This window comes from Falco naumanni, chromosome 19 (genome assembly GCF_017639655.2).
Source record: "Falco naumanni isolate bFalNau1 chromosome 19, bFalNau1.pat, whole genome shotgun sequence".
In the NCBI taxonomy this organism is placed as follows: Eukaryota; Metazoa; Chordata; class Aves; order Falconiformes; family Falconidae; genus Falco; species Falco naumanni.
This window is the reverse complement of record NC_054072.1, coordinates 5,592,963-5,616,763: the sequence shown is the minus strand read 5'-3', so window position 1 is coordinate 5,616,763 and position 23,801 is coordinate 5,592,963. Positions and strand designations below refer to the sequence as shown.

General features: G+C 46.3%; 2 protein-coding genes across 9 annotated transcripts in view; one reads left to right on the top strand and one right to left on the bottom strand.

Annotated features, from left to right (window-relative positions):
• Positions 1-930: 930 nt before the first annotated feature.
• LETM2 (leucine zipper and EF-hand containing transmembrane protein 2) lies at positions 931-9,288 on the bottom strand. 3 transcript variants are annotated; one of them, XM_040617925.1, is made up of 10 exons: positions 8,911-9,287; positions 7,729-8,185; positions 7,427-7,570; positions 6,943-7,077; positions 6,286-6,489; positions 4,756-4,875; positions 4,029-4,139; positions 3,799-3,885; positions 2,933-3,007; positions 931-2,549 (listed from the first exon to the last, which is right to left on the bottom strand). In XM_040617925.1, exons 1-10 carry the CDS (start codon positions 8,955-8,957, stop codon positions 2,517-2,519), a joined length of 1,413 nt encoding a protein of 470 aa, XP_040473859.1. In that variant the 5' UTR covers positions 8,958-9,287; the 3' UTR covers positions 931-2,516. The 3 variants fall into 3 exon arrangements, with proteins under 3 accessions (XP_040473859.1, XP_040473858.1, XP_040473857.1); XM_040617924.1 differs by having other exon boundaries at positions 931-2,311; positions 8,911-9,285; XM_040617923.1 differs by lacking the exon at positions 931-2,549 and having other exon boundaries at positions 2,602-3,007; positions 8,911-9,288.
• Positions 9,289-9,507: 219 nt separating this feature from the next.
• Positions 9,508-23,801, top strand: part of NSD3 (nuclear receptor binding SET domain protein 3) — a 52,520-nt gene continuing 38,226 nt past the window's right edge. Inside the window, exons 1-3 of one of the 6 annotated variants that reach the window (XM_040618146.1) lie at positions 9,508-9,531; positions 9,916-10,043; positions 22,522-23,249. In XM_040618146.1, coding sequence (XP_040474080.1) covers positions 22,566-23,249 — 684 coding nt within the window. In that variant the 5' untranslated portion in view covers positions 9,508-9,531; positions 9,916-10,043; positions 22,522-22,565. Of the gene's footprint in view, positions 9,532-9,915; positions 10,044-13,779; positions 14,012-18,667; positions 18,957-22,521; positions 23,250-23,801 lie in introns of those variants that run through there. The other 5 variants (XM_040618144.1, XM_040618148.1, XM_040618149.1 and 2 more) reach the window with 5 other exon arrangements.

Genomic DNA, 23,801 nt, shown 5'->3' with positions numbered 1-23,801 from the left:
GGGCAGCGTGGCAGAGCTAGAAAAATCATTGATAGTAACGGAATTGTTGTACCTATCCGCTGGTGTGGAACAGGGATTGATTCCCGCAGATTGCATTAATGTTAGCGACACTCCCTGTCCTACAGCGACAGCTCTCGAGATGCCGGTCTCAAATGCCAGACACCTGGAGGAGGCCTCCCACCGTGGCCCCATGGCAGTGGCCCTTTGGTTAGCAGTACCGGCTTTTCTACTCGTCTTGAAGCTGCATGTGTAGCCCCACGAGAGCACACACAACTCCGGCTTCTGAATCGATGCAGCAGATTGGTGACTCGAAGATAACGCAGATCCTGAACGCGTGGCTTGGCTGCAGCTGCCTCAATCCCTGCAGCAACACTTACTCAAGCTTATTTCACTGCTGCTTCTTTTCTTTTGCACTTCAAGAAATCTTATCCAGTTACGCGGAGCTTGTTTACTTTATCAAAAGGTAACAACTTCCCTCCTGTCTGTGACATCTTGCTTTGATAAGGTTTAGTGAACTAGGCTGGCTCTGCAAACCCTATTTGTGTGCTTCACAACAGGGGAACCTTTCCCTCGCGTAGCTCTTCCCACTCACCCCGAAATCAGGAATTTACGCTGTTTACTTGCTTTAGCCATACTACAGAAGCCACTTGCATTCTTTCACTTCTTCACTCTAGTCTTGGTGCTCAACACCAGTGAAACCTCGCACTGAACAACATTCGTGCTCAGCTCTTCAGGGGACAAACTGCTTTTCTAGCTGAAGCAGGCTCTGCCGATGTTAGGTCACAGTTCTGTTCAAGTAACAGCAACAATCAGCGTTGGAGACGAGGCTTCTGTTAAACAGACAAGCAGCCAAAGGCTATTCTGTCTCAGCCAGCGAAGTAATGGCACCAGCGACATCTCAGCTGTGCTACACAGAGGCAGGAGTAACACTTGAGCAATGCGGTTATTTTATTGAAACATTTGTTCTCGTTTACTAGCCACCAGTTAAACACAAATATTCAGCATGGGATACTGTCTGTACTAACAAGGTAGAGGTGCAGGTACAGAGCTAAGAACACGGTACAACAGCAGCTGTCTTCTGCAAGCTCTTTCTACATTGCTAGGAAGAGCCTGAAGTCACATGTTTAAAGTGCTCAAACACCTGACCTTGAGATGACTGGCTTTTTTTGAGTCTGATTGTTCTAAAGGCTGTCTGACCTCTAGAAAAGACATTTCATTCTACTTAGCACCAAGTCTAACTTTACAGTGAGTATAAATATACATATTTAAAATCCATCATGTGAGTAATTTTTGAACATTTACATAGGACGAAGTAAGAAAATTACAAATGCTAAAAACAGCTTTTCAGTATCCTCCTCTGGATACCAAAAAAAAGCCAGTCAACACTGGAGTGTTGTAAAGAATTATTTTGTAAAGTATAGTAAGTCAGAGAGCACTTGCTGATGTGAAGTTCTGAGCCTGATAAAATTTCAACCAAGTCTTACACCAGACTTGGGAAATGTGTGTGGGTCCCCAGGTTGCTAACTCACACAACCCAGTGGGAACCTAAAAATGCAAGTCTCTGCCTTCTGCAACAGTGCCTGGCACCTGTTGCAGCTCTTATTGATGAATGCAAATGCTCACACAGTGGAAGCTGTCCCCTTCACCGCTCTGCAAGTCCAGCAAGCTGTTAAGTCTTTCTGAACAGTAAAGTTCAGCCACACCCCTGAGGAGGGTGCTGGGCCTCCGTTTATAAGTGTGACTGAAATACGATGGCTACATGGGTCACTCTGTGCACTAGTTACTGGTTAAACCACACTAACTAGGATCAAGAGCCTGAGCTTGTAAAGCTGCAGCAGCAAGACAGCCTGTGAGCCCTGGATATGTGGGTATTTTCCTTCACAGGATTTCAAAATGTGGAACGGGCTTTACTGGACTTCCAGCCTAGCTCATTCTGTGCCCAGGTCTTTATGACAATGAAAAAGCTGCCTTTCCTAAGGTTTAAGAGCACAAACACCTGTTCAGTAACAGCACAGACAGTAGCATCGTTATTAACATATTTACAACATAAGTTAAAATGGCTGGGGTAGGGGATGAGTACAGAAGATACCCAGGTAGCCTCAGCATGGCCTAGTTGCTAATAAGCTTGGAATAGGGAGAGGCCCCTGAGGGCTACTGACACCTGCTCGTGGCCTCCTGGAAAATCACTCTTCCCTTTTAAGGAGGTGCAGAGACGAAAGCTCTTCCCTCCCAGCGTTAAACAGTCCTCGCTGGTTTCAGGCTAGACTCCATTGGCACCGGCCTTGCTGCTCTGAGATGCTTCCATTTTGGTCTAGGTGTAAGAGAAAAGTGGCAGCTTTTAGGCAGCACCAATACAAACGCTTCCTGAAATTCAACACCTTTTTTGAAGAAGGCTATCTTCCCATTTACTACGGGAAGCTGCCCTGGAGAGTAACAGCTGATTAAGAACACAGTTCTTCAGGGTAAAGGAACATTCTCCTGCTGGTAAAACGTCAGTCTGGACTCCCAAACTTGCCTTAAGTGGGCATCCTGGATGTAGACATAAGCAGCTAAACCAAAATCAAGTATTCACAGAAAGAAAAGAGCAAAAGACAAGTCACTGTAGAAATGTTTTTTACAGATACAAAATGGCACTTAACACTTCTGACAGAAGACTGGTCTAACCTAGTGGTCCAAAGCAAGATTATTACGAAGACCACAAGGAATGGACACACATTTCCCACAAAGCTCCGCTACCTTCCCCAGTTTGACTGCAGCCTCTCAGTCACATGTTGTATTTTTGCATTTAACAGCCCCCCATGCAGTTCTCGTCCACAATTTCTTCAGTCACTCCTTGAACTCAATATTCACATCTTGTAGCATAAATTTCCAGTTTGTAAGTTCTGTAAAAAACAATTTCCTTTGGAAGGTCTAAGAATTTTGACAAGCTTACCTCTCGTGAGGGAGGCTTAACTGACACTTCCGAGACTGGCAATTTCTCTGTTGGCTGAGACACAAGCTCTTCATTCTTTAAGGAAAAAGCAGCTTTAAGTTACAGAACCCTTTCAGAAAACAAAGCTCTAGCTAGACGCTGTACAGTCCCTTCTCCTTTCTAGGTAAGGCTGTTCCCTGCAAATGCACGTTTGCAAAAGCTGTATGTCAGCGTTTCTGTCATTTCCCCTACGCAATTTAACAGAGCCATTTGGAAATACTTCTAGTAGTTGACACAATATTCTCCTTCAGTTTCTGTTGCTGCTTTTAGCAGCCTGGACTTATCTAAGGAAATAGCTTCAGCCTTATGCTGAGAACCATATGCTCTGGCTTTCTTACTCTAGCGATCTTGACTCTTTTTGTCCCAGACAACTCAGCCCAATTCCACTAGGAGAGCTGAAAACAAGTCAATTTTAACTGGCTTCTCTGAGCTAAACATCCCTGCATTGAAGCCTCTGTATTTACGTGCCTAAAGCAGCTTAGAAGCTTGTGAGTGCTCTTCTAGCTGAAAGCTAGGAACATGGTATTGAATAACCAGCTGTTACTACCCAACAACAGGACAAGGCGTGCCACAGCAGATCTCAGCACACTTCCATTGTCTCTTAAGTCAGAGTATGCAACTGTGAGGCCATCAGGCAAAAACATGTACATCATGAAAAATATACAGTGCTTATGTGCCCTGTGCACATAACATCAACGTGCACGTTGTATCATAATGTGTCAAATGCTGGTTTTTGTCCAGCTGTGGAAAGGTTTGTTCAGACGCTCCTCCCAAAGATTACAGCACTACAGACTCATTTTCCCACTTGTAGACCACTATTTCCTAACCTTTCTTCCCTGTACAATGGGAGCAGGATCCATTAGGGTCTCTTGACCTTCAAGAACGGATGTCACGATTTCAGCGGTTTCACCTATCTACGGAAGAACATACAGTTCAGCACAGTTATAACATCAGTCCACTTCGAGAACCAAAGAACAAGATTCACGTCACAATGCTTCACCTTTATAATGCATAATGGTTAAACTATTAACCCAAAAGTTCTAATCAAACAACTCACCTTGCTTTGTGGAACTGGAACAGATTGTGGCTTTATATCTATTAAGTACAAGGCACGGGAAAGCAGGAGCAGAGAAGGTGGAACATTCTCTTTCAAATGCAGATCCAGCCACTGTTAGAAGAAAACAGAAGGAGAAGTTATTTCATATCAGCTCTATGTCAGTACTTATTTATATAGCACTCTTTGTCCTTAAAGGTCTTAAAGCTGTCTTGAGTTTGCCTAACACAGTTTTAAGTTACCATAATGAGAAGAAATAGTTTTGAAGAGGTAAGAATACCTGATGGAACACACACTAGAGGAAGTTTCCAGCTACTAGTGAGGTATCACCACCACTACTGACAAACAGCCAGCAGTGAAAGCCAAATGCTCTGAATTACCTACAGCTTATCTGAAATACAGCATCTACAGCAGTGTCTGTAATCTGTCTGAATGCTTGTAAGACTAGTGTTAGCTCTGCTGCAAGTCTTGGCTACTTTAGAAGCTTAAAACATATTCTGCTCCCCTCCCAACTTCGTCTTGCTCCTACTGATCCTGATGCTACTTGGTTTTCTCTTTAGTCTAAGACATAATCTGGATACTACATGCCTTAAAGCTCAGCTATGCAGGTGAGAATCCACCTGCATGAATTCTTAGCAAAACTATGCCTGCTCAATCTGAACCGAACAGTGCACGCCGCTCTGTCCTAGGAGAAATCTTGTCAAACAAGAGCAGACCAGAGCATACTCGCCTGTGTGAGCTGTTCCTTTAGCTGCTCCTCTGAGAGACCCAACGATCGCATTCCTCTGGCTCTGCATGCACTCTGCAGTTCAGACACACTTAGGCCATTGACTCCTTCCTTGGCAATCATCTGAAACAAAGAGGAATGTTCCTACCTAGGCACAGAGTAAACCAAAACCCTGATGTAACTGATGAGCTTCAGACCAAAGAAATGTCTCTAGGTAAGCATGCATAAAGTCATACCAATACAAAGGTGAGATGGAAATGATGCTGTAGATCAGGGGTCCTCAAACTTCTTGAACAGGGGGCTGGCGCACAGATGAAGTAGCAGACAGTCATCTGCGGCTGCTTGGTTTCCCCCCCAACCACCGGGGGGGGGGGGGGGGGGGGGGGGCAGGGGGCGGGGGCTGGATTGAGGACCCTGGGGGGATGTATCCAGCCCGCGGGCTGTAGTTTGAGGACCCCTGCTGTAGATAACTCATTCTGTCCTTGAAAGATGACAGTCTTCAGCTACAGAGGATGAAAAACTTTGGTCCTGATCATTTTGTTCTGTGTCCAACCCCTGCCTCAATTACTGACAATTTCTCTTTTACATGTGATGCTACAGATTTGAAGAATTCACTCAAAGGCAGACAACCCTGAGAACTGTCAAGATAGCAAGCTTTAAAGCTGAGGCTGTGGTTAGTTGCACATGCCTTTCAGAACTAGTTACCTCTTACTAGCAAGAACTTTTCCAGTCTTTCCTCTGTGTCATAATAGATTCTTAACACCATTTCAAGTTGCAGTTCCTACACAAACATAAAATGTAGGCTGGAAGGGACTTCTCGAGGTCCCCAGTCCAACCTCCTGTTCAAAAGAGGGTTAACTTAGAAGTTTCTCTATATTGCTCAGTCTTTTCCATTTATGTTTTGCGCCTCTCTAGGGATGGGATTTCACAACCTCTACACAACATGTTCCACTGTTTACCCCTCACTGATTTTAATTTTCTTACCAGGTTGGAATTTCCCTTGCTGCAACTTAAGACCACTACCTGTTGTCCTTTCACTATGCATCTGTAAGGCTGGTTCTGTTTTCTAAGTAACCCCATTAGGCAGTTGAAAACAGCAAGCAGATTCTCCCTCTGCCTTCTCCAGGCTAGATAAATCCAGTCACATTATATACTCATACTGAATTCAGTTGGTTAAAGTCTGGAATTTCCATATGCCATTTATTCCAGAATTGGAACTTCTCTTTTTTTTACAAGTTAGTATGACTCCAGAGTAAAAATACAAGGGTGTTCTAAAGAGTGACAATCTCTGCAGTGCCACACTCATTTGGGCTCACCAAACGCAGCAAGGGTGCAGGTAGAATCTCATTCTGCTTTTTCCTGGAATCTCTCATGTGGAGAATCTGACTGCCATCAGTATTAAACTTCACATCTAAGGACGGAGTGTGGGCAGTGCCTTGCATAAAGCAGGCAGTGATTCAGAGGGCAGAACCTGAGATTGCAAAAAGCGTGCATTCCACCAAAGCAGTGTCATCTGTGCTATTTTAAGCTTACTTCATCATCTGCCTTGATAGTTCTGAGTCTCAGCAGAAGTTGAAAGCGGAGCAGGTTGTTGGTGCCAATGGGCTGCAGCTCAAGCAATTTGCAAAGAGCCACTAACTGGGGTCGTTCCAAGTGCTCCAGGGTCAGCTCATCCTCAAAGAGCTTGGAGAAGCGTACGATCTCCTGGGTACTGGGCTGATGGCCGGTGTGACGAATCTAAACAAAGCAGAGGCATCAAGGCCAAAAGCCAAACCCGAACAGCACAATAGTTTCTGAATCCTCTTCCCCCTCTAAAAAGAAGAAGCCCTTCCTGTTTCTCACACTGGTATTCCCATCTCTTGCTGGAAACAGAATGATGTAGTTAAAAAGCCGAAGCAAAGCAGTGCTCTTGAGTGGCCACTTGAATGATTTCACAGTGTAAAACTTTCACTGTTGTTCCAGGCTGGAAATGCTCGTCTGTATAAACAGCTCTGACAGATGGGGTCAAAAGCCAGTGTCAGCAGCCTATTAGCTGCAAGAGGGTATCCAGTTAACAGTAACACCTGACAGGACAGCTCTGCGCTGGCAGATACTCTGCAATCGTACAAATCCCTTATTATCTGCTCAAAATAACAGCACTAAGGCTGGTGTAAGTCCTATTGCTGTCATCCCCAGCACAGCCCATTTTACCTGGTGCACGTAAGTGGAGAATTGTTTTCCTTGTCCCGTGTCTGCTTTGTTCCTTTTGGCCATCTCTGCAATGGTCTCCCGCAGGAACTTTGCTAACTCCAGCTTTGCATTTAATTTCTTTTTCTGCTTTTCTTCCTTCATTTAGGAAATAAAACATAATTAGAAATTCCAGTTGAAAACCAGAAGGGAGGGGATTCTCAGAAAGTGAAGAAATAAGAAATCAGCACTGAAAGCGCGCAATGAAAGTTTGGTTACTGTAGAAAATTAAATTGCTGTGCACTTTCCTACTGATCGCTCTTTACAGTACAATCTTCAAATTCTGCTGTCCCATGTAGGAATAAGCTAGGATTGCCGGACCTAGACATGCATATGAGGCTGGCACTCATTTACAGCAGCAGGCAGGAAACGACAGCTCTTTATGCAGATGTACAGATGTGCTAGCGAGCTGGAATATACAGTCTACATCTTCAGGAAGGGCACAAACCTTTTTTGACTCTGTCTCAAAGGTCGACGGCAGCATTTCAGGAAAGAGCTTCAAGAATACAGGTAACAGAAACTCCATGAAGGGGACAACAACAAACACCAGGAAGGGAACTAGGCGGAAGAGGTCTGCGCAGGTTCTCATCAACTGTACAGAAAAGAGCACAGCAGAAATTATTATTTAACCAGACAGACAAAAAAAAAGTATTCCAAAGAAGTGTGGAAACTGGGTGGCTAAGCTTCTTTCATTACAGTAAGCCTTTTAATATATTGTTTTAGCAAGGTGTTTGTATGTCTGGCACTTACCCTTCGTCTCTCCCTCCTAGTGAGGACCTGACCATGTAACAGCCTCCACACCATCCTGGCAGCCACTTTAGTGTCAATCCAGAGCAAGTGGAATCCATTGTAATAATGTTTCAGTTCATCCACAACTTTTTGGCGTAAAGACTTTTTCCCCCCGGCAGCCTCTACGACTTGTTTTGCTGGAGTTTTAGCAGGCTTAGTGCCCTGCTTTACAGTGCTTCGGTGGGGCGGAGGTTCGTCTTGGAGCTCCTGATGCAAGCAGGTGGACACGTGAAACGTTCGCACAGTGTTAGCCGGTGAGGGAGGCAGGCCAAAGCCCAACCGCGCACAGTGCGGTGATGGCAGGTTTTCAGAGGCTCTTATGCAAGTCCGGTTTAAATGAGAATCCACTAATTGGACAAAAGCAACAGCTGGAGTGTATGGAGAATTGGAGAACGCAAGAAGATGGGAGCCTCTGAAACTGGAGAGGTATTTAAGCAAGTAATAGTACACTGTGGCTTAGGTACCTCGGCATTACACACAAACTAATATTCTTAGTGCCAAATGAATCTCGTGAAATCAATCCTGTAGATGCTTCAGAATCTGAGATTCTGATCCTTCAGTAGTAGGATAAAATACCAAGCATTTGTCCCCCACTAACAACTTTTCTCTTGAGGGAGAATAACTCAAGACTTCAGACTGTCTCTGGGAAGCCCTTCCACCCGATTGCACTAGCTAAAATTTCCCAGTTGCAAACAGAGAAAAACCAAAGCCCCTTCCCCTCTCTAGAACGGAGTTCTCTTGTTTTCCTGCCCCCTCCCTCCCCCAGCAGCCTCAGCTGGAAAAGGCAGGCTGCGCACCGGGGAGAGACAAGGGGTCAGAGAGCCCGATCTCTTTTCCTAGAAGAGCCAAGACCTCGCGGGCTGCTGTGTGTTATGACAGCTGTTGAAATCCTTTAGTTTTAGATAAACCAAACTTTGTACTTCTCACGTTTAGCCCGGTAATCTTTTGTAGAAGCACTCTGGTTTGAAGCGCTGATAATGCACTGAGCGTGTACGCCAGGACACGGCGGAACAGACCAGTCGCCATACATAAATAAATCGGTGCAGACAAGCGTTACGGCGCCAGGGAGCCCCCCGCTGCCTTCGGGGCGGTCTCCCCCGGGCTGCTGCGCCTTCGCCCCGCCGCGCCCGCCCCGCGCCTTACCTGGGCCTGGCGGCAGCGAGGAGTGCGCTGCAGCTGCAGGCCGCCATGGCGCCCAACGGCGGGGCGCTCAGCGCCAGCAGCACGGCGCGGCGGCCGGGGAGCCTGGGGGAGCGGGCGGGGAGCGCTGCGGCCCGCGCAGCGGGCACATCCCCAGTGTGCCCGTGCAGCGGCTGCTAGCGGGACCTGCGAGCTGCCGAGCGGGCCACGCCGGGGCTAGCACCGCGGGGCTCCCCGCAGCTCCCCCGGCGCCGCGGTCCCTCCCCGGCCGCCGGCTGCGCCACCCCAGGGCCGGTGCCCACCGCCCCGCCCCGCTCCCCGCCAGGGGCCCGGCCGCGGCCCCAGTCCTCCCGGGCCGTCCCATCGCGCCCTGCCCGCGGCGCTCTAGCCCGGCGAGCGGCGCTCTATGGTCCCCTCGCCATCACGCCATCGCGTTGCGTCACGGCCCCTTCGGCGGGAGCCAATCAGAAGACAGGACTGCGGCCGTACCGGAGGTCACCCAATGGGAGCGGGGAGGGGCGGGGCTTGACCCGAGGTGCCCTCCGGAAGAGCCGCTCATTGGGTGCGAGAGCCGAGGCGCCGACGTGATAGAGGGCGGGCCTTGAAGGGTGATGTCATGGGCCGGTGCGTGACGCCATCGCGAGGCACTGGGGTGGTGCGTGACGCCATCGCGAGGCACTGGGGTGGTGCGTGACGTAGGGAAGGGTGACAAGAGGGCGCGCTCGGCTCCGGTCTGGGGAGACGGGAGCCCCTGACAGGGACTAGGCCGGCCTCTGAGCCTGATGCTTCTAGTGGGGCCCACAGTGAGGCCTACAGTAGGGCCTGGGGGTTGCAGGGGCCTGGGGTCTCATCCGTTCTGCCGCTCGTTACATTGGTTTTCGTTAGTTCTGCCGCAGGCAGCCACAGCGCACTCCCGGGAGCGGCTGCTCTCCTGCCCAATCAGTGAGGCTGGAGGAGCTTGGCTGGTGGTGGATCCTCACCTGTGCCTTTTCATTGTTATTTATATAGCACCTGGAGAGCGGGAGAGAAACCAGGAGCCATGCACGGAGGCGGGCTCATGGCTGGAAGGGACTCTCTGGTTCTGCTCCGCGTGCCTGCTGCATCCCTCGAAGCCTTGGCTGGAGTCCTGGCGAAAGGTAAGAGAGCTTGTTAAGCAGTTCACTCGCACAGTGAAGTGTTGCTTCGTTGGTGGCTGTGTCAGATGTTTCCTGGTGCATTTATAGGGTTTTCAAAAGGGGAAAATGCCATCCGTAGCTTGGCAGTCTGCAACAGGCAGCCCACACTATCCAGCAAAACGCTGATAGTATCCCTTAATTTTTTTGTATGGAACAAGCCCTTGTGTTTATGTGAAAGGTTCCTGTTTAAGTGATTGCAATTTTTATCTATATATAGAGTAGAACATATTCTGAGCAGCTGTGTGTATGACAGGGCATGTAAGAGTAGAGTCTCCTTTTGTGTGTTATCGCCTGAGAACAGCTTTGCATGGAATTGGGTGTCAGACTTTCAAGCCCTGACGTGTTTGAGACAAATACTTTGGGTCTGTGGATCTGATGAAACATGTAGGCAGCTGGGGAAACATTCTCAGTAGGTAACAGGAGACTTGGCCTCTTGAAATGTTTTCTGTGCTTGAGGGACAAGTGGGGAAAAAACATTTTATTGCCCACAATGGAAAACATTTGTAGCCCTTTGGCAACTTCACTAATGGGTGTCAAAACAAATGAACAATATTTTAAAAAGTAGGAAATAAAATTGGGAAAGATGGGTAAGAAAGGGGGACAGAAAGATCCCGAGGTATGCCACCAGAGCTGTCAGTGTGTTGCTGTGTTTTTCTTCGGTTGGAAAACATGTTTCCCATAAAGGACTGGTCTCCAGTTTCTTTAAATCATGAAAAAAAAAACCAAACTCCACCATTAATCCAAACACTTTTTTTACTGTCAAAGCCATTTCTGCATTGTTAATGCAGTCCATGTAATGGTACAATTTAATTCCTGTGTGCTTTGTTATGCCGGAGTTGGTTGTGGTAAACCACGTTCCTTAGGATCGCAGAGGAGAGTTTTCGTTTGTTTGTTTCTTTTCTCGCCTTGGGAGAGGCTCTTGCTTGAGGAAGTGACAGAATAGTAAAGGAAATTAAAACTAGATGAGCAGGCAAGCACAAGCTCCTGGGCTCTGAACCCAGCTCAGGAAGGTGTCCTTTGTTCCTCATGCTGAAGTGGGAGATCTGTGTTACTGTGGTAGGACTCCAGCTTTCAAGATCTTGGAAATGCTGATTTCATCTCCTCAGAGGTGTATTTCAATGTGAATTCGTGAGGTGGCTTCTAAGACAATGCGGACCAGGGTGTGCTGGATGTGCTTATTTACCTTCTGGTTTTCATGGTGTTCAAAACTGTGATTAAAACACATTTAGATCATGTCTTCAGGAGTTTTCCCTGCTTGAGCGAGGGCTAGACACTTGTGTTTCAAAGGAGACTGATGTATGGATGCTCTATTGCTGTGTTAAGCTGGGGAGAAAGTCTTTAGGAAAGTCATTTAAGTGGTGAGGGCAGTCAGAGCACCTCCTTGATGCTGCTGTGTTAGAGAGCTGCAGCTTCTGCGCTGCTGTTCAGAGCCCCCTTAGCAACACCACCCCTTCTTTTTGGGAATGGCACCAGGGACAGGTCACTTGTCCAGGAACAGGTGTTGGTTCTGAACTGTTCTGAAGCATACAGGCAGCACGATTTGGGGCACAGCTTCTGGAAGTGATTAGCATGCTGTGTTTTAAGGGGAACATTCTTCAGGGAGAATTCACCATCTCTTTGATTGTTCGAGAATATTGTTTTCTCTTGTATACGTTGTTGGGGTTATTGTAAAGCACTCAATTGTGTGGCGTATAAGGAATGCTGGGGTCTGTTACTGATAGAGCTGTGGTTGCTCGTTGGCTTGAACCATGTGGGATGATCTCCTGGAGCTGGAAATGTGGAGCCTGGCAGTGAGGTCCCAAGTGCCTGCGGAGCAACCGAAGGGCTTTTCCCGAGGGCTGGGGTCAAGCACCCACAGGTTCCCCAGCGCAGGCTGAGTGGTGATCCTGGCAAGGATCACTCATTACCACGATTGTACATAGCTGGTTATGTGTTGTAGTCCTTGCACAGAGTAAGCAAAGCGGTGCGTTATGTTTCCCTTATTTTGTGTTCTGTGCTGGCCACTGCACAAATCATCCAGCCTTCCTCAGGGACTAAGAACGGTGAAGTTGCTGTCGCGGCGCTTCCTTCATCCTGCACATAGCTTTAGCGCAGTGTGCCATTTTCCAGCCAGCAGATCATTTCCAGTAACAAATACCAGGAGCAGGAAAAGGTAATGCGAAAGAAAATTGAACAAGAGAAAAAAGGGGGGAAAACCGTAATTCCTGTCAAAATGTTTGTTAGTTGTCAGAAGGAATCGGAAAGAAAATATATTGTCATCTGTTGACTACTTCAGCTGCAGGAGCATCAGGACCTCCCATATATTAATATTGACCTTAATATTAATGCATATTAGGCTTTTAGAATTTACAGAAGGGAGAAGAGAGAGAGAAAGCCTTTTCTAGGTCACCTCCATTTTTTCTGCCATATTGTATTTAAGGAGGACGATTAAAATTGCTTCTTAATTTCACTTTATTATAGCAATTCCTGCCACCCCCCCAGACACACACTGCCTCGCTGTGGGTGCTGAGCCCCTGCTTTCTGGGCAATGGGAAAAGCTGTGAATTTAGAAATCATTGCTCAGTGACTCAGAAGGCTCGTATCTCTTAAGCTTCCTCTTTCGTGTTGTGTCATGTCTCTCTACCTAAATCTTCTTGGTTTATCTGACTTCTTTTTTTTTTCCTTTCCTAATAATAGATGTCATCTTATCTTCCCATCTTATTTACTTTCCATTCCCTTGTGCTTTTCTTGCTTTCCGTTTCCTTTTTCCTTGCGTGTTAATGTTTTTGCTGCAGAAAAGATTTACTGTGCGCACTTCAGTTGTGTTTTCTGCAAAAGAAAGACTTGAGGGTTGTGGAGGAGGGGAATTAATTGCAAACATCACAATGCATAATTTTCCAGCCAAAATAGGATTAGAAACTACTGAGGATGACAGCATTTTCTTTCTCAATCCAACCCAGATGCCAAACCTCAGGAGCTAGACCTAGACCCTGCAAGGCAGATTGCAGAATGTTTTTTGTTCCCAGGCCTCGTGCCGCCTGGGCCTAATTAAACGCATGGTACGCCTCGCCTGGGCTGTGCCCGTTTCCTAACGGTGGTGCAAACGCACAGCCCGGTTTGGCAGCTTGGTGGGGTCAGTAATGCCTCGGCATGCGCTGGCCTTTGCAGGACCGCGTGCCTGTACCCAACATTCGATGCCCGCAGCCGTCATTGCGCTCGCAGCGGGGCCAGCCGGGGCACCGCCGTCCCCCCACCACGCTGGCCCATGCGGGCCCACGCGCTGGGTGTTTGGCTAGCGGGCCACACGCTTTACCGCTGTCGGGAACGCGGCGAGGAGCCCGTCCCAGCGGCCCGGTGCCTCGGCGACACCCGCCAGGGGTTCTCTTGCACCCGGGGCAGGCCGTGCGCTTCGGGGGACTGTGGCTGTAGAGGCCTGGCTGCTGGGAACGGGCCGGCCCGCGGGACTACAGCTCCCGTCGTGCCTTGCGGCGGGCGCCGTCCGGGCGGCCAATGGGGGTGCGGGGGGCGGTGGCGGCGCCTGCGCGCGCGCCTGCGCAGTGCGCGGTGGCGGCGGCGGCGGCGGCGGCGGGCGGGGGGGGGGGGGGGGGGCGGAGGCGGAGGGCGCGCAAGCGGGGCCGGGATCCGGGCAGAGCGGCACGGAGCGCCGCCTTCCCCCGCCGCCAGCGGTCGCCCGCGCCCGCCCGCGCCCCGCCGAGCGCCTCCCCTTGGCCGCACCGGCCGGGAGCGGGCGGTGGGGGGGGCGGGCGGCCTCCCGGGGCGGAGCCCGGCGCCAGCGGCGGGGGCGCGGAAATCGAGGCCGGGGCTCCGTCGCGGCCTGCTGCTGCGGAAGGAGGCGGGGAAGCCCGCCGCCGCCGCCCCCCGCCGCCGGCCTTTGTCTCCGCTGGGCTGGGTGGACGCGGCGGGGGCAGTTAGAATGGAACAGACTGAAGGTGAGGGCAGCGGGCGGCCGCGCTGGCGGGGGCGGCGGCGGCGCCGGCCCGCCCGGGCTTAAAGGGGCCGCGGCCGCCATGTTTGCTGCCGGCGCTGCGGCGGCGGCGCGGTCCCCGGGGCCGCCCCCGCGGAGGGAGGGAGGGGGCGGGGGGGCCCCGGGGCCGTCCCGAGTCGACCCCACCCGCGGGCAGAGCCGGGCCGGGCACAGGGCGGCGCGGCGGTGGCCGCCGTCCCCGTGAAGCGCGGGGCCGGGCCGCAGCGGGCCGGGCCGGGCCCGCTCCGTGAGGCGCGGCGGGACCCGCTCGCTTGTCGCACCCGACTGGGTTTCGGGCCCCGCCGGTCTGCGGCAGGGAACCGGGGCCAGCGCCCGGGGTCGCTCTGGGCGAGCCCAGGACCTGGCGGGGAGAAACTTGGGGTTGGAGCCCGCAGGGCGCTCATGCGAAGGCATGCACAGCCGCCTTTGTGCCCGAGCCGCGCACTTGTCAACTTCAGATACGAGCACGAATGAAAACCTTTTTAGGAACTGCATGTAGGGTTGTCGTTTCTTGGAGTATTGTTTTTTCCGGTGCCATTGCATTGCACTTTACTTTGTTGTGTGTCTCACTCTTCTTTGACTGTCAATACGCTCGGCAGTTTTGATAGGGGTTTAAGATTTTCAATTTGTTTGTTTTTTTTAAATTACCTTAGTGATAACATAGTCTAGATATACCAACCAACTCAAAAGACAGTGTAAAGTAGCCTGTAATTGTAGCTGAAGAAAAAGTGAAGCCTGTTTTGATGCCTGGTTAGATCTTCTAGTACTGTATCGTAGATATGCACAGGTAATGTTTTGGCAGCTAGATTTTTTTTTTTTTTTTTAAATGAACTGCTTGAAAAGATTTGCTCCAAAAAGTGTGTGCTGTATGAAGTTACTGAGTAAGAGTAGAGAATGATGATCAAAGACTGTATGTTTTGTTCTAATACAACTGTGGTTTGTATTTTTCAGTTTGGCAAATTTGCCTGAGTTTGAAGTGATTCACATGAGATATGTTGCAGCTGTTACACTAGTTTTGATATGTAAAGGCATGTTGTGACTCGGACAATATTAGGTATCGCCAAAGGTCTGACTGCTGGTTTTACGTGAATATCAGTCTGTGACTTTCACTGAAGACCAGAAGATTTTCCTCCATGTTTCCTATTTGAATCCCAAGGCTCTAAAAACAAACAAGTGCACTAAGCTCATTTTCGAGACTAATTCCTTTTTGGTTTTTTTTTCTTTTTAATGCATAGCATTTTCCTTGCTGCTCAGTTGTTTCTTTCCACGTCACTATGGGAAACTTGTTAAAAGCAGCCTTATCAAAACCATATTATAGATGTGACTATTTCTTATGGCATTAAAAAAACAAACAAACCACCTTTAGAAAGATATACAGGGAAGTAGTCAGCCTTACTAGATGTTTTAATGTTTGTCAAGAGGCCTCTTATTCACCATCAGTGTCTGTCGGAAGAGACGACTCAGTCCAGCTGAAGTCACTGGAAATCCACAGGCTACAGTGTTTCTGCTAGTGAATCTGTGTGCTGTTGTAAAACTTGGTATTGTCATAATGTATGTAAATAAAACTTGCCATGCATGATTTCTTAAGGACATCCAGAGCATGTCCTACATCCTACAAAGCAGACTACAAATACTGAATGCAGGGATCAGTAAGAATAACTTTTTTATTTCTGCCTACAGTTCATGTAAGTTGAACACTGCAGGATACTGTTACAGTTGATAAAGTTGGTCCTCCAGGTGACTTGAGGTGACTGTGTTCAGCTCTAGCAAGGAGTTGGGTGGTAGGTGTGTACAAGTTTCACTGAACTTCAGCAAAAGCAAGTTGTACGTTTCACATGATTCCAGCTGGGCAGTCTTAAAGTTTTGAGAGAGGTGGAGACATGACAGAAGTCGATTGCATCACTTAAAAAAACCTGACCAACCTAGCCTGTTCAGCCAAACAGCTGTCTGTCTGTCAAACACTTATAGCAGTGAACATCAATTGAAAATAGCTGCTGTGTGGATTAGACATTTGAGATGACCCATACCAGCCCAGGTTAGACACAGGCATACACTGGAATGAAACAGCACAGAAAATGACAGCAAGCATATGTGTGGTGACTCAGGTAATGAAGGCGTGGTAGGACGTGAATGGATCTTTGGATCTCTGATTTAGGTCTGTGTGGACAGGAACCTGAGTTTTTGTTCATGCATGAAGATGGCCTAGAACTTCTGCTTTCAAGACAGTTGACAGAAAGTCCAGCTCAGGGTGACAAGGCAGTGACACCATTCACTGAACACATCAGACTGACTCAAATTGCTGCTTTTTCGACTCAGTCAGTGAGCCAGTAGGACTGTTTCTGTTCTCGCTGCAATGCTTACCATCTATGTAAAATGCCTTACCCCTAACAAGTGCTAACCTACCTGCCTCAGCGGGGCTACCCACGTGGTAGTTACAGAAAAGGGTAAAATTAATTCCGAAAGGTTTTGTGGAAACTCAATTTAAAATATGCATGCACTACATTTTATTTATTTTTTTTATAGTAGGCGTTGTGTCAGCTCACTGCTGTGGTGATTGCCAGGCTTAGATTAACAGGTGTTTGTGCTGGTCCGAGCAGGGTTCGTCAGCTGGTAGCAGTGGGCAGAAGGTGCACAGGACCCTGTGGGTCTCGGTTATGCAGGGAAAGTGCTGTTGTTTTGCACTGGCTTCTGGCTGCCGTGGACTAGGTATGGCCAGCTCCTCTGAGGTCTGCCTCCAGCAGGCTTTGGAGACGGTCCTTCCACCTCATGCTTGGGAGTTTTTACCTTTAGTCCTGTTCGGTGGTAAACAATGGTGGGTGCTTCTGACATTTAGGAAGTGGTTCTTACACATTGCATAGTTACTGCATCTTTTCTCGCTTTCTTGATCTCTTCCTGATTGAGCAATAACACAGTGGATAGATTCATGTTTGTGTATTTCAGTAGGGAAGTCCTACTGTGTTGCTGTATTTTGCACAAACCTACAAAACTCCCTCTTTGGGAGGAAGAAAAACTTTTCATCAAATGGGATCAGCATTGTTCAGAATATTTTGATAATCTGAGAGGTCAGTTGTTATTTAGCCTACTGTAGTATGAAAGCAGTATTTGAGAACTTTGTAAATATCTTGTTTTCTGAGAGTAAAGTTGCAAAATACTCATGCTAAAAATTACTTCAGTTTAAGTGCAGTTGTTGGTGGAAAATGTGAACCCAGGGGATTCTTAACCTCTTTGAAACTGTCCCATGACTGGACACTCGCTGTTGAAGGTGTAACAGACTATTTTTTTATTATTTTTGAGTCAAGCTGAGAGGCTCAGGATGGGAAGTGAAACAAATAGTGTTAATTTAAGAAAGAACACTGTAAGACTTCTACTGCGTTAACCTGCCTTATCTTTTACTGCTTATACTTTTTTTTCATTTATGTTTTCCTCTGGTACTTTGAATTGTGACTCTCCCATGGACAACATGAAAATATTTGCTCAAACATTGTCTGTGTGTAGAGTGTCTATAAACAGTCCTTTTTCTCTGCTCTGTCAGAAGATCCTACAGCCGTGGGAAAGGACAGAGTGCCAGCTACCCAGTTTTACAGAACAAATGCTCTTTCTCTCTTTAAGAAACTCGGTTGCAGTTTTGAAGTTATTGTTGGTTTCACTTTGTTTCCCAGCTGCTATAAAGTATTTCCTATAAACCTTGAAATAACTAGTTTCTTTATCTGCTGGTTGAGTTCCAATGTTGTATCAGTGCAGTATCTGTTATGGGTCATATTTGGAAGTGAAATTCTGCAGCTTGCAAGAAGCCTATGCTGTAATTTAATAGAGTAATTGCTGTTGCAGTGAATTTATTCAGAAATATTTTTCTGCAAGATCGACATGTATCACTGAAAATCACATTCACATGATTTTAAGTAGTGTTCCTCTGCTGAGGAAGGGTAAGTATGACTCTTGAGCCTGCTGTTGATGTTTAACAATGATGGGGTATTTTTGTATTGGAGCTTGGGAGTGACTTCTATGAAGTAATCCTTCCTTAGGTTTAAATGTTGAGATTCCTGTATGTTCAGGATTCATTGTTTTGTTCTGTTATTTTGGTAGCTCCAGGGGCTGTCCTTTTGCTGTTAACGCAGCCCAGATGCTGCTTTGCTGGGTAGTAACTGAGAAATTAACAAACTAATGCGGAATTTTGGAAAGGAAGAGGGGTGGGAAAATCTGGGTGTGTTAACTGTGATGACAGCAAAAGGCTCGGAAGGAAGAAGCTCGCGATGATGTAAGGTCTGTGGGAGGAGAACAACCTCTTGTGTTTTAAGACTGTTGAGAGTGACAATTCAGTGAGGAAATCATCTTTGCTTCTGCAGCCTGTATAGGAAAATAATGAGGTGGGTGTACAAATTGTCCCAGCTGTGAAGCATAGGCTGTCATCAAGGACTACTTTACACAGGTGAGCTCCAGAAAGGAGTTAATTTAAAAAAAAAATAAATAAAAACCTCTTTCATTGGTAACTCCTAAATCAAATATGAGTATTTTGAAGTTCATTAACCCGCAGCTTTTGTCACGTACCAAAATGAAGCGCACCAATGACCCACCCTCTTCAATTAGTATCTGTGGAAGTGAGTGCACTGACAGCCTTATGAGCTGTTGCAGCTGGGGACTGGCTGCTGTGAAGAGTGATACAGCGTGGGCAGACTTTGACCTGGAGGGCTGTATGTGGAGGAGATAAGAGGGACCACACACTGTCATGCAGCTTTTGATTTCTGTTAATACTGTGGCTGGATCTCATTAATACTGCTTTGGTGGGATAGTTGTACCAAGGTATCAGCGCAGAACTTCTCATCACTAGCAGAATGGCATTTTTGCTAGTCTACCTTATTTCAGCCTTCCTGAGTAACATAAGCTCTCCTGGCAAGATCATTCTTTTTGTACGGGTAAGGACTTTTGCTGGATACATTGATCAAGTGTTGCATCTTACTGCAGACCCAGATGGACATGACTGTGACAAGAAGCCTGTAGTGTTGTCATGCCTTAGTGCTCTAGCCTTGTGACAGGGAGTTCTTGCCATTAGGAGCATGGCAGAGGCTCATAAACAGGCTTTGTTAAATTACTTAGCAGTCTGTAGATCATCAACTTCTGAATGATGTTTGTAGATGGAATTAAAATGGGTGAATACGACTAGCATAGCGCAGTACGTTGTAATCTGCCAGATACATGCTTGTAACATCCCAGAGAATAAATAAAACTTGGTGCCCCAGTGAAACACTGCGCAGAATAGTTTGGTTTATATCCCAGCTTTTTAAAGTGGAAAAGGAAGCTCTCTTAAGGAAAGACTGGAAGTTGTCAGTGTAATTGAAAAAGGGCTGCTCTTATTTCAAAGAGATGAGGTAGGGTAATGCTTTTTGGGGCAAAAAAACCTTTTGCTAAGGCTGTTATACAATTTCAGTGCTGCTCAAACTGAAATGTTTGCCTGCGGATGGTGTGAACAGCTTTCTGGTGTTTTGTATGCAGCCTCACCTGATGATGTGGCTCAGTTTTAGAGAAGTCTTTAAGAAAGATGTGAATTCAACACACCAGCGTGTGACAACAGATCAGAATTCCACTAACGTTGTCCACAGCAACATGCCTTTAAGCTGCTGCCAGACAATGAACTGGATGACCAAATCCGTAACCCACAGGTCACAGTAGTAGGAGAGAGGGTGGGGATTTTTTCTCCCTGATGTGACAGTTAAGGCACAAGTTCTCAGCCTATACTTGGTGAGTTGTATGATGAGAAGATGTTTAAACAGATGTACAGTTTCAAGACAGCCTTCTGAATGCAAATACCCATTGCTGATTTGAAAATGAGGGTTTGTGGAGGCTTGAAATTGGATGGTGTTGGCTGGATGAGAATTAGTTGTTGTGGTAGCAGCAGCAAGGGTTTTTTTCCTCTTGCACTGTGAGATACTTGCTTGTTAGAGGAGCTGTACTATCTAGTGAAATGAGTAGTCTGCCTTGATATTTGATATTGCTAGTGAGGCCAAAGAACCTGCACCTGGGTGAAAAATGTCTTTTAAATGAATTATCATACTTTCTTTTTCCTCTTGAGAGAAATGAAAAGCATTGAAATTAATTTACCATATCAGATTAGCATCCATCCTACAGCAGCACTCAAAACTTAGGTTTCTGCTCTTAGTCAGAGTTGTAAGCAGGAAAACATAAAGCATAATTATTCAAATACCCTGAGACATAAGCAGAGTTATTCTTAACAAAGCATAGAAAGCTGTGTAGTTATTTGTTTTATAGAGTTTTGCTTTCTGCATGTTATTTTTTCCTTTTTTGTAGTTCTGGTGTGGCCACACCAAAGTTTGGGTCTTGGCATGCAATTTTTAACAGATCCTGTATTTAACATTCTGGTGCTTAGTTCTGCTAAACTAAATGGATGGTCTTGCTGTTGGAGTATTTGGGTAAAAGAAAGTGATTTAATTACTATTAAAAGAAAATGGCAGCAATAAAAAACGGGGAATTCAAGAGTAATTATAAAATTTCTTAAACTATTTCTGCTTTGACTTTGTCCATCCAGCAATGGATATGCCAGGGTAACTGAAATGCTGTTGCAGCTTCTCAAGATAAGGTTGGGTTTTTTGTAAGTATTCAGAAGAAAAAAAAAAAAAAGATTGAACCTCATTTTAATAACAAATAAAAGCAGCCTAGCAGCCTAGGGTGCAGTTTCTTATTAGTGTGAGAAATCTATTGTTTGCTCTTCAGTTTGGCCAATGTAAAGTAACAATTAATTGGTAAATAGTACAAGCAGTCCCACTTCCTCTTCCTAGAATGGGTGGTGGTGCTGTGTTTTTGACCTTGATACGCAATCCTGCTTGCTCTATGTACTGTCCCTCAGATACGCTGTCCCCTCCGCAGTAACATGTTTGTGTTGGTTTTGTGGCTGATGTGCAGAGAGCTGCTGGATGGAAGGGGTGGTTTTACAGCCACAAGATTTAAAAGTTACTGCAATTAGTGAATTCTGCTGCATAGCATTGTGCTATTGTTTCCCTAAGTTGTTTAATTACAGTGATAAATGTGCCCCTAGTTGATTGCACAGGGCTTTAAAGATGAATGCAAACATCAATATAACCTGAATATGAAGTCCACAATACATACAGCAAAATTCTGGTCAAGTTCTTACTTGTTACTGTTATAACTTCAGTTTCTTTTTGCAGTCACAGAGGAAGTGTTCTTAATGTTTTGAAAACTATTAGATAAGGTATTGAGGTGCATTGCATTGGGAGGGTGAGAATTTAATGTGGGCAGGGTTATATGTAGATTCTTATTATGAGAAGTATCTGTGGGATGTGACCAAAAGGGCACAGTAACCCTCCTTCATGCCTACACAGAGACAGAATAAATAATACAGAGCTATGTTTACTTTGGAAGGGCTGAATTGACCTTGCTTGGAAGCAAAGCTTGTATTTCTTACCTGAAGTTTAGGTCACTGTGTATTTCTTTTTGTTGAACATTGAGATTATTTAGCTGAATGCAAAAGCCTTCTCTGAGCCAGTAGTTGAGTTTTGGAAATCTGATTTAGTCTGATTTTGGTGTTTTTAGTATGCAGTGAAAAATTGAAAGTGTGTATGACGGCCTTCTCAGCTGTAATCTAATTCTGTGAATAACCTTAGGGTTTGGGGATCTTTTGATACTGAAACTGTTGTTCTCTCCCTCAGAACCATGTAGTATTTAAGCCCTAAGTGTTTAATCTTAAAATGAGGTGGGAGGTTGGGGAGTGAGGAGGATAACCCTCCTCACCTAGCTGCCGAGAGCTGATGGGTGCAAACTCTACTCTGCTTTTCTGGTGAGGGAGGAGGTTGGGAAACCCCATCTGAGGCTGTCATACAGAATAAACTGGTTTTCCCAGCAGCTGAGGTGGAATGACCTATTCGCTGTAATTGTGCCATTGTTCAGAAAAGCCTGTGGCTTAGGTCTGCTGCTGGCCTAAGGGCTGCTCATCTGTCTCGAATTTTGGCAAGGAGGTGGGGAGGAAGAGGTTTCTCTCTTGTTTTCAGTGGTCTCTCTGTGGATTTTGTGTTTTGTTCAGTTTGCAGTGGCTATGGTGTCAAGAGAACTTGGTATCTTCAGTACGCTTCAGGGTTGAAGTCTGCTGTCTTACTGCTTTATGTCAGAATAATGCTTTCTAGCACCAAACTAGGAGGGCTGTAGAGAGTGGTTGGAGTTTTAGCACCATTATTCTGACTTCATAAGGCTTGGACTCATCATTTTTAAGCACTTGTAGGTGCTTGTAACGTTTCTTTAAATGTCTTGGAAAAGAAAAAAGCAGTCATAAAAAAGCTGTTCTGCAGAAATGTGTAAATTGTCCTTAAATATTAAGTAATACCAAATCCGTGGGAGGGTGGCTACAGAGTGGAGAGGGGGAGACTGGTTTTCAGATCTCTTTTCTCAACAAATGTGCTTAATTATTCTCTTTTGACTTACACTGACTTCTTATTTCCCTTCCCTCGCCTTTAGGCCCTATGAGAAAAAGGGAAAGCTAAGGATGCTGGAGCAGAACAATGGATTTCTCTTTCTCTTTCATGCAAGGGATCATGGGAAACACAATTCAGCAACCACCTCAACTCATTGACTCAGCCAACATCCGCCAAGAGGATGCCTTTGATGCCAGCAGTGACATTGCTGAAGATGGTGGACAAACGCCATATGAAACTGCTCTGCAGCAAGGCTTTCAGTACCCTACGCCCACGACGGAGGAGCTTCCACCCATCACTAATGGCTACCCACCAACAATCAATATGTACGAACCTCAAGCCAAATACCAGACGTACAGTCAATATCCCAATGGTTCAGCCAATGGTTTTGGTACAGTCAGAAACTTTAGTCCCCCAGAGTATTACCAAATGGAAAACTCTAACGCAAGGCCACACGATGTTCTGGAAAAACCTTCCCCTCCACAGCTGCCACCTCCACCACCACCTTCAGTTTCACAAACGGTGATTCCAAAGAAGACTGGCTCACCAGAGATCAAATTAAAAATAACCAAAACTATCCAGAACGGCAGGGAATTGTTTGAGTCCTCTCTGTGTGGGGACCTTTTAAATGAAGTACAAGCGAGTGAGTATGCTAAGGCGAAACATGAAGGGAGAAAAGAGAAAAGGAAAAAAAGTAGCAAGCATGACTCTTCCCGATCGGAAGAGCGCAAGTCGCACAAAATTCCAAAATTAGAACCAGAGGAGCAAAATGTAAGTGAAATAATAGTTTCAGCCATCTGTATACCTGATACTGTTGGAGTATGCGTCTTCGGCAGTGTTTTTCCTTACTTTTAGTTGTATGCATATTTAAGAGGCTTTTAATGACTTGTCAGATACTTTATATTAGGTTGCTAGGAATTGAATTTCTAGTTCAAAACAGTTTTGGTTAAAAGGCTGCATATGAAAAAGAAATGTTAGAAAAGGTTATATAATGTTTTCTAAATACTGTTTAGTGTTTTGGCATGTTTGGTGCGCTTTGGACTGTGTTGGAAGATGGAGCTTTTGGCCAAAAGCATGCAAGCATGCACATTGCTAAAATTACCTCTCAAAATAATGCTGGGTTATTCAGTGGAAAGTCAGGTTACCCAGAATATTCGGCATTGCAGCTTTTAATTAATTTTTGGAAGATATTATTAATGTCATGATGATGTACAAAACCCAAGAGCTACATAGCATATGTAGAAACTAGTAGAAATGAGTATTCTAAAACATCAGGCAAATTAAAAGTACCAGTTGACTTGGCAAACTTTGGGAAAATTCAAT

Bases quoted from the DNA above. Each gene is read 5' to 3' on its own strand.
- LETM2 (XM_040617923.1), bottom strand. From the start codon at position 8,957: ATGGCGGCCTGCAGCTGCAGCGCACTCCTCGCTGCCGCCAGGCCCAG. The intron at 7,078-7,426 runs GTTTGTGCCCTT...TCCTAAATGAAG, and splicing joins TTGAGACAGAGTCAAAAAAG to GAAGAAAAGCAGAAAAAGAA. The intron at 4,140-4,755 runs GCGAGTATGCTC...TTCTTCTAACAG, and splicing joins TAAAGGAACAGCTCACACAG to TGGCTGGATCTGCATTTGAA.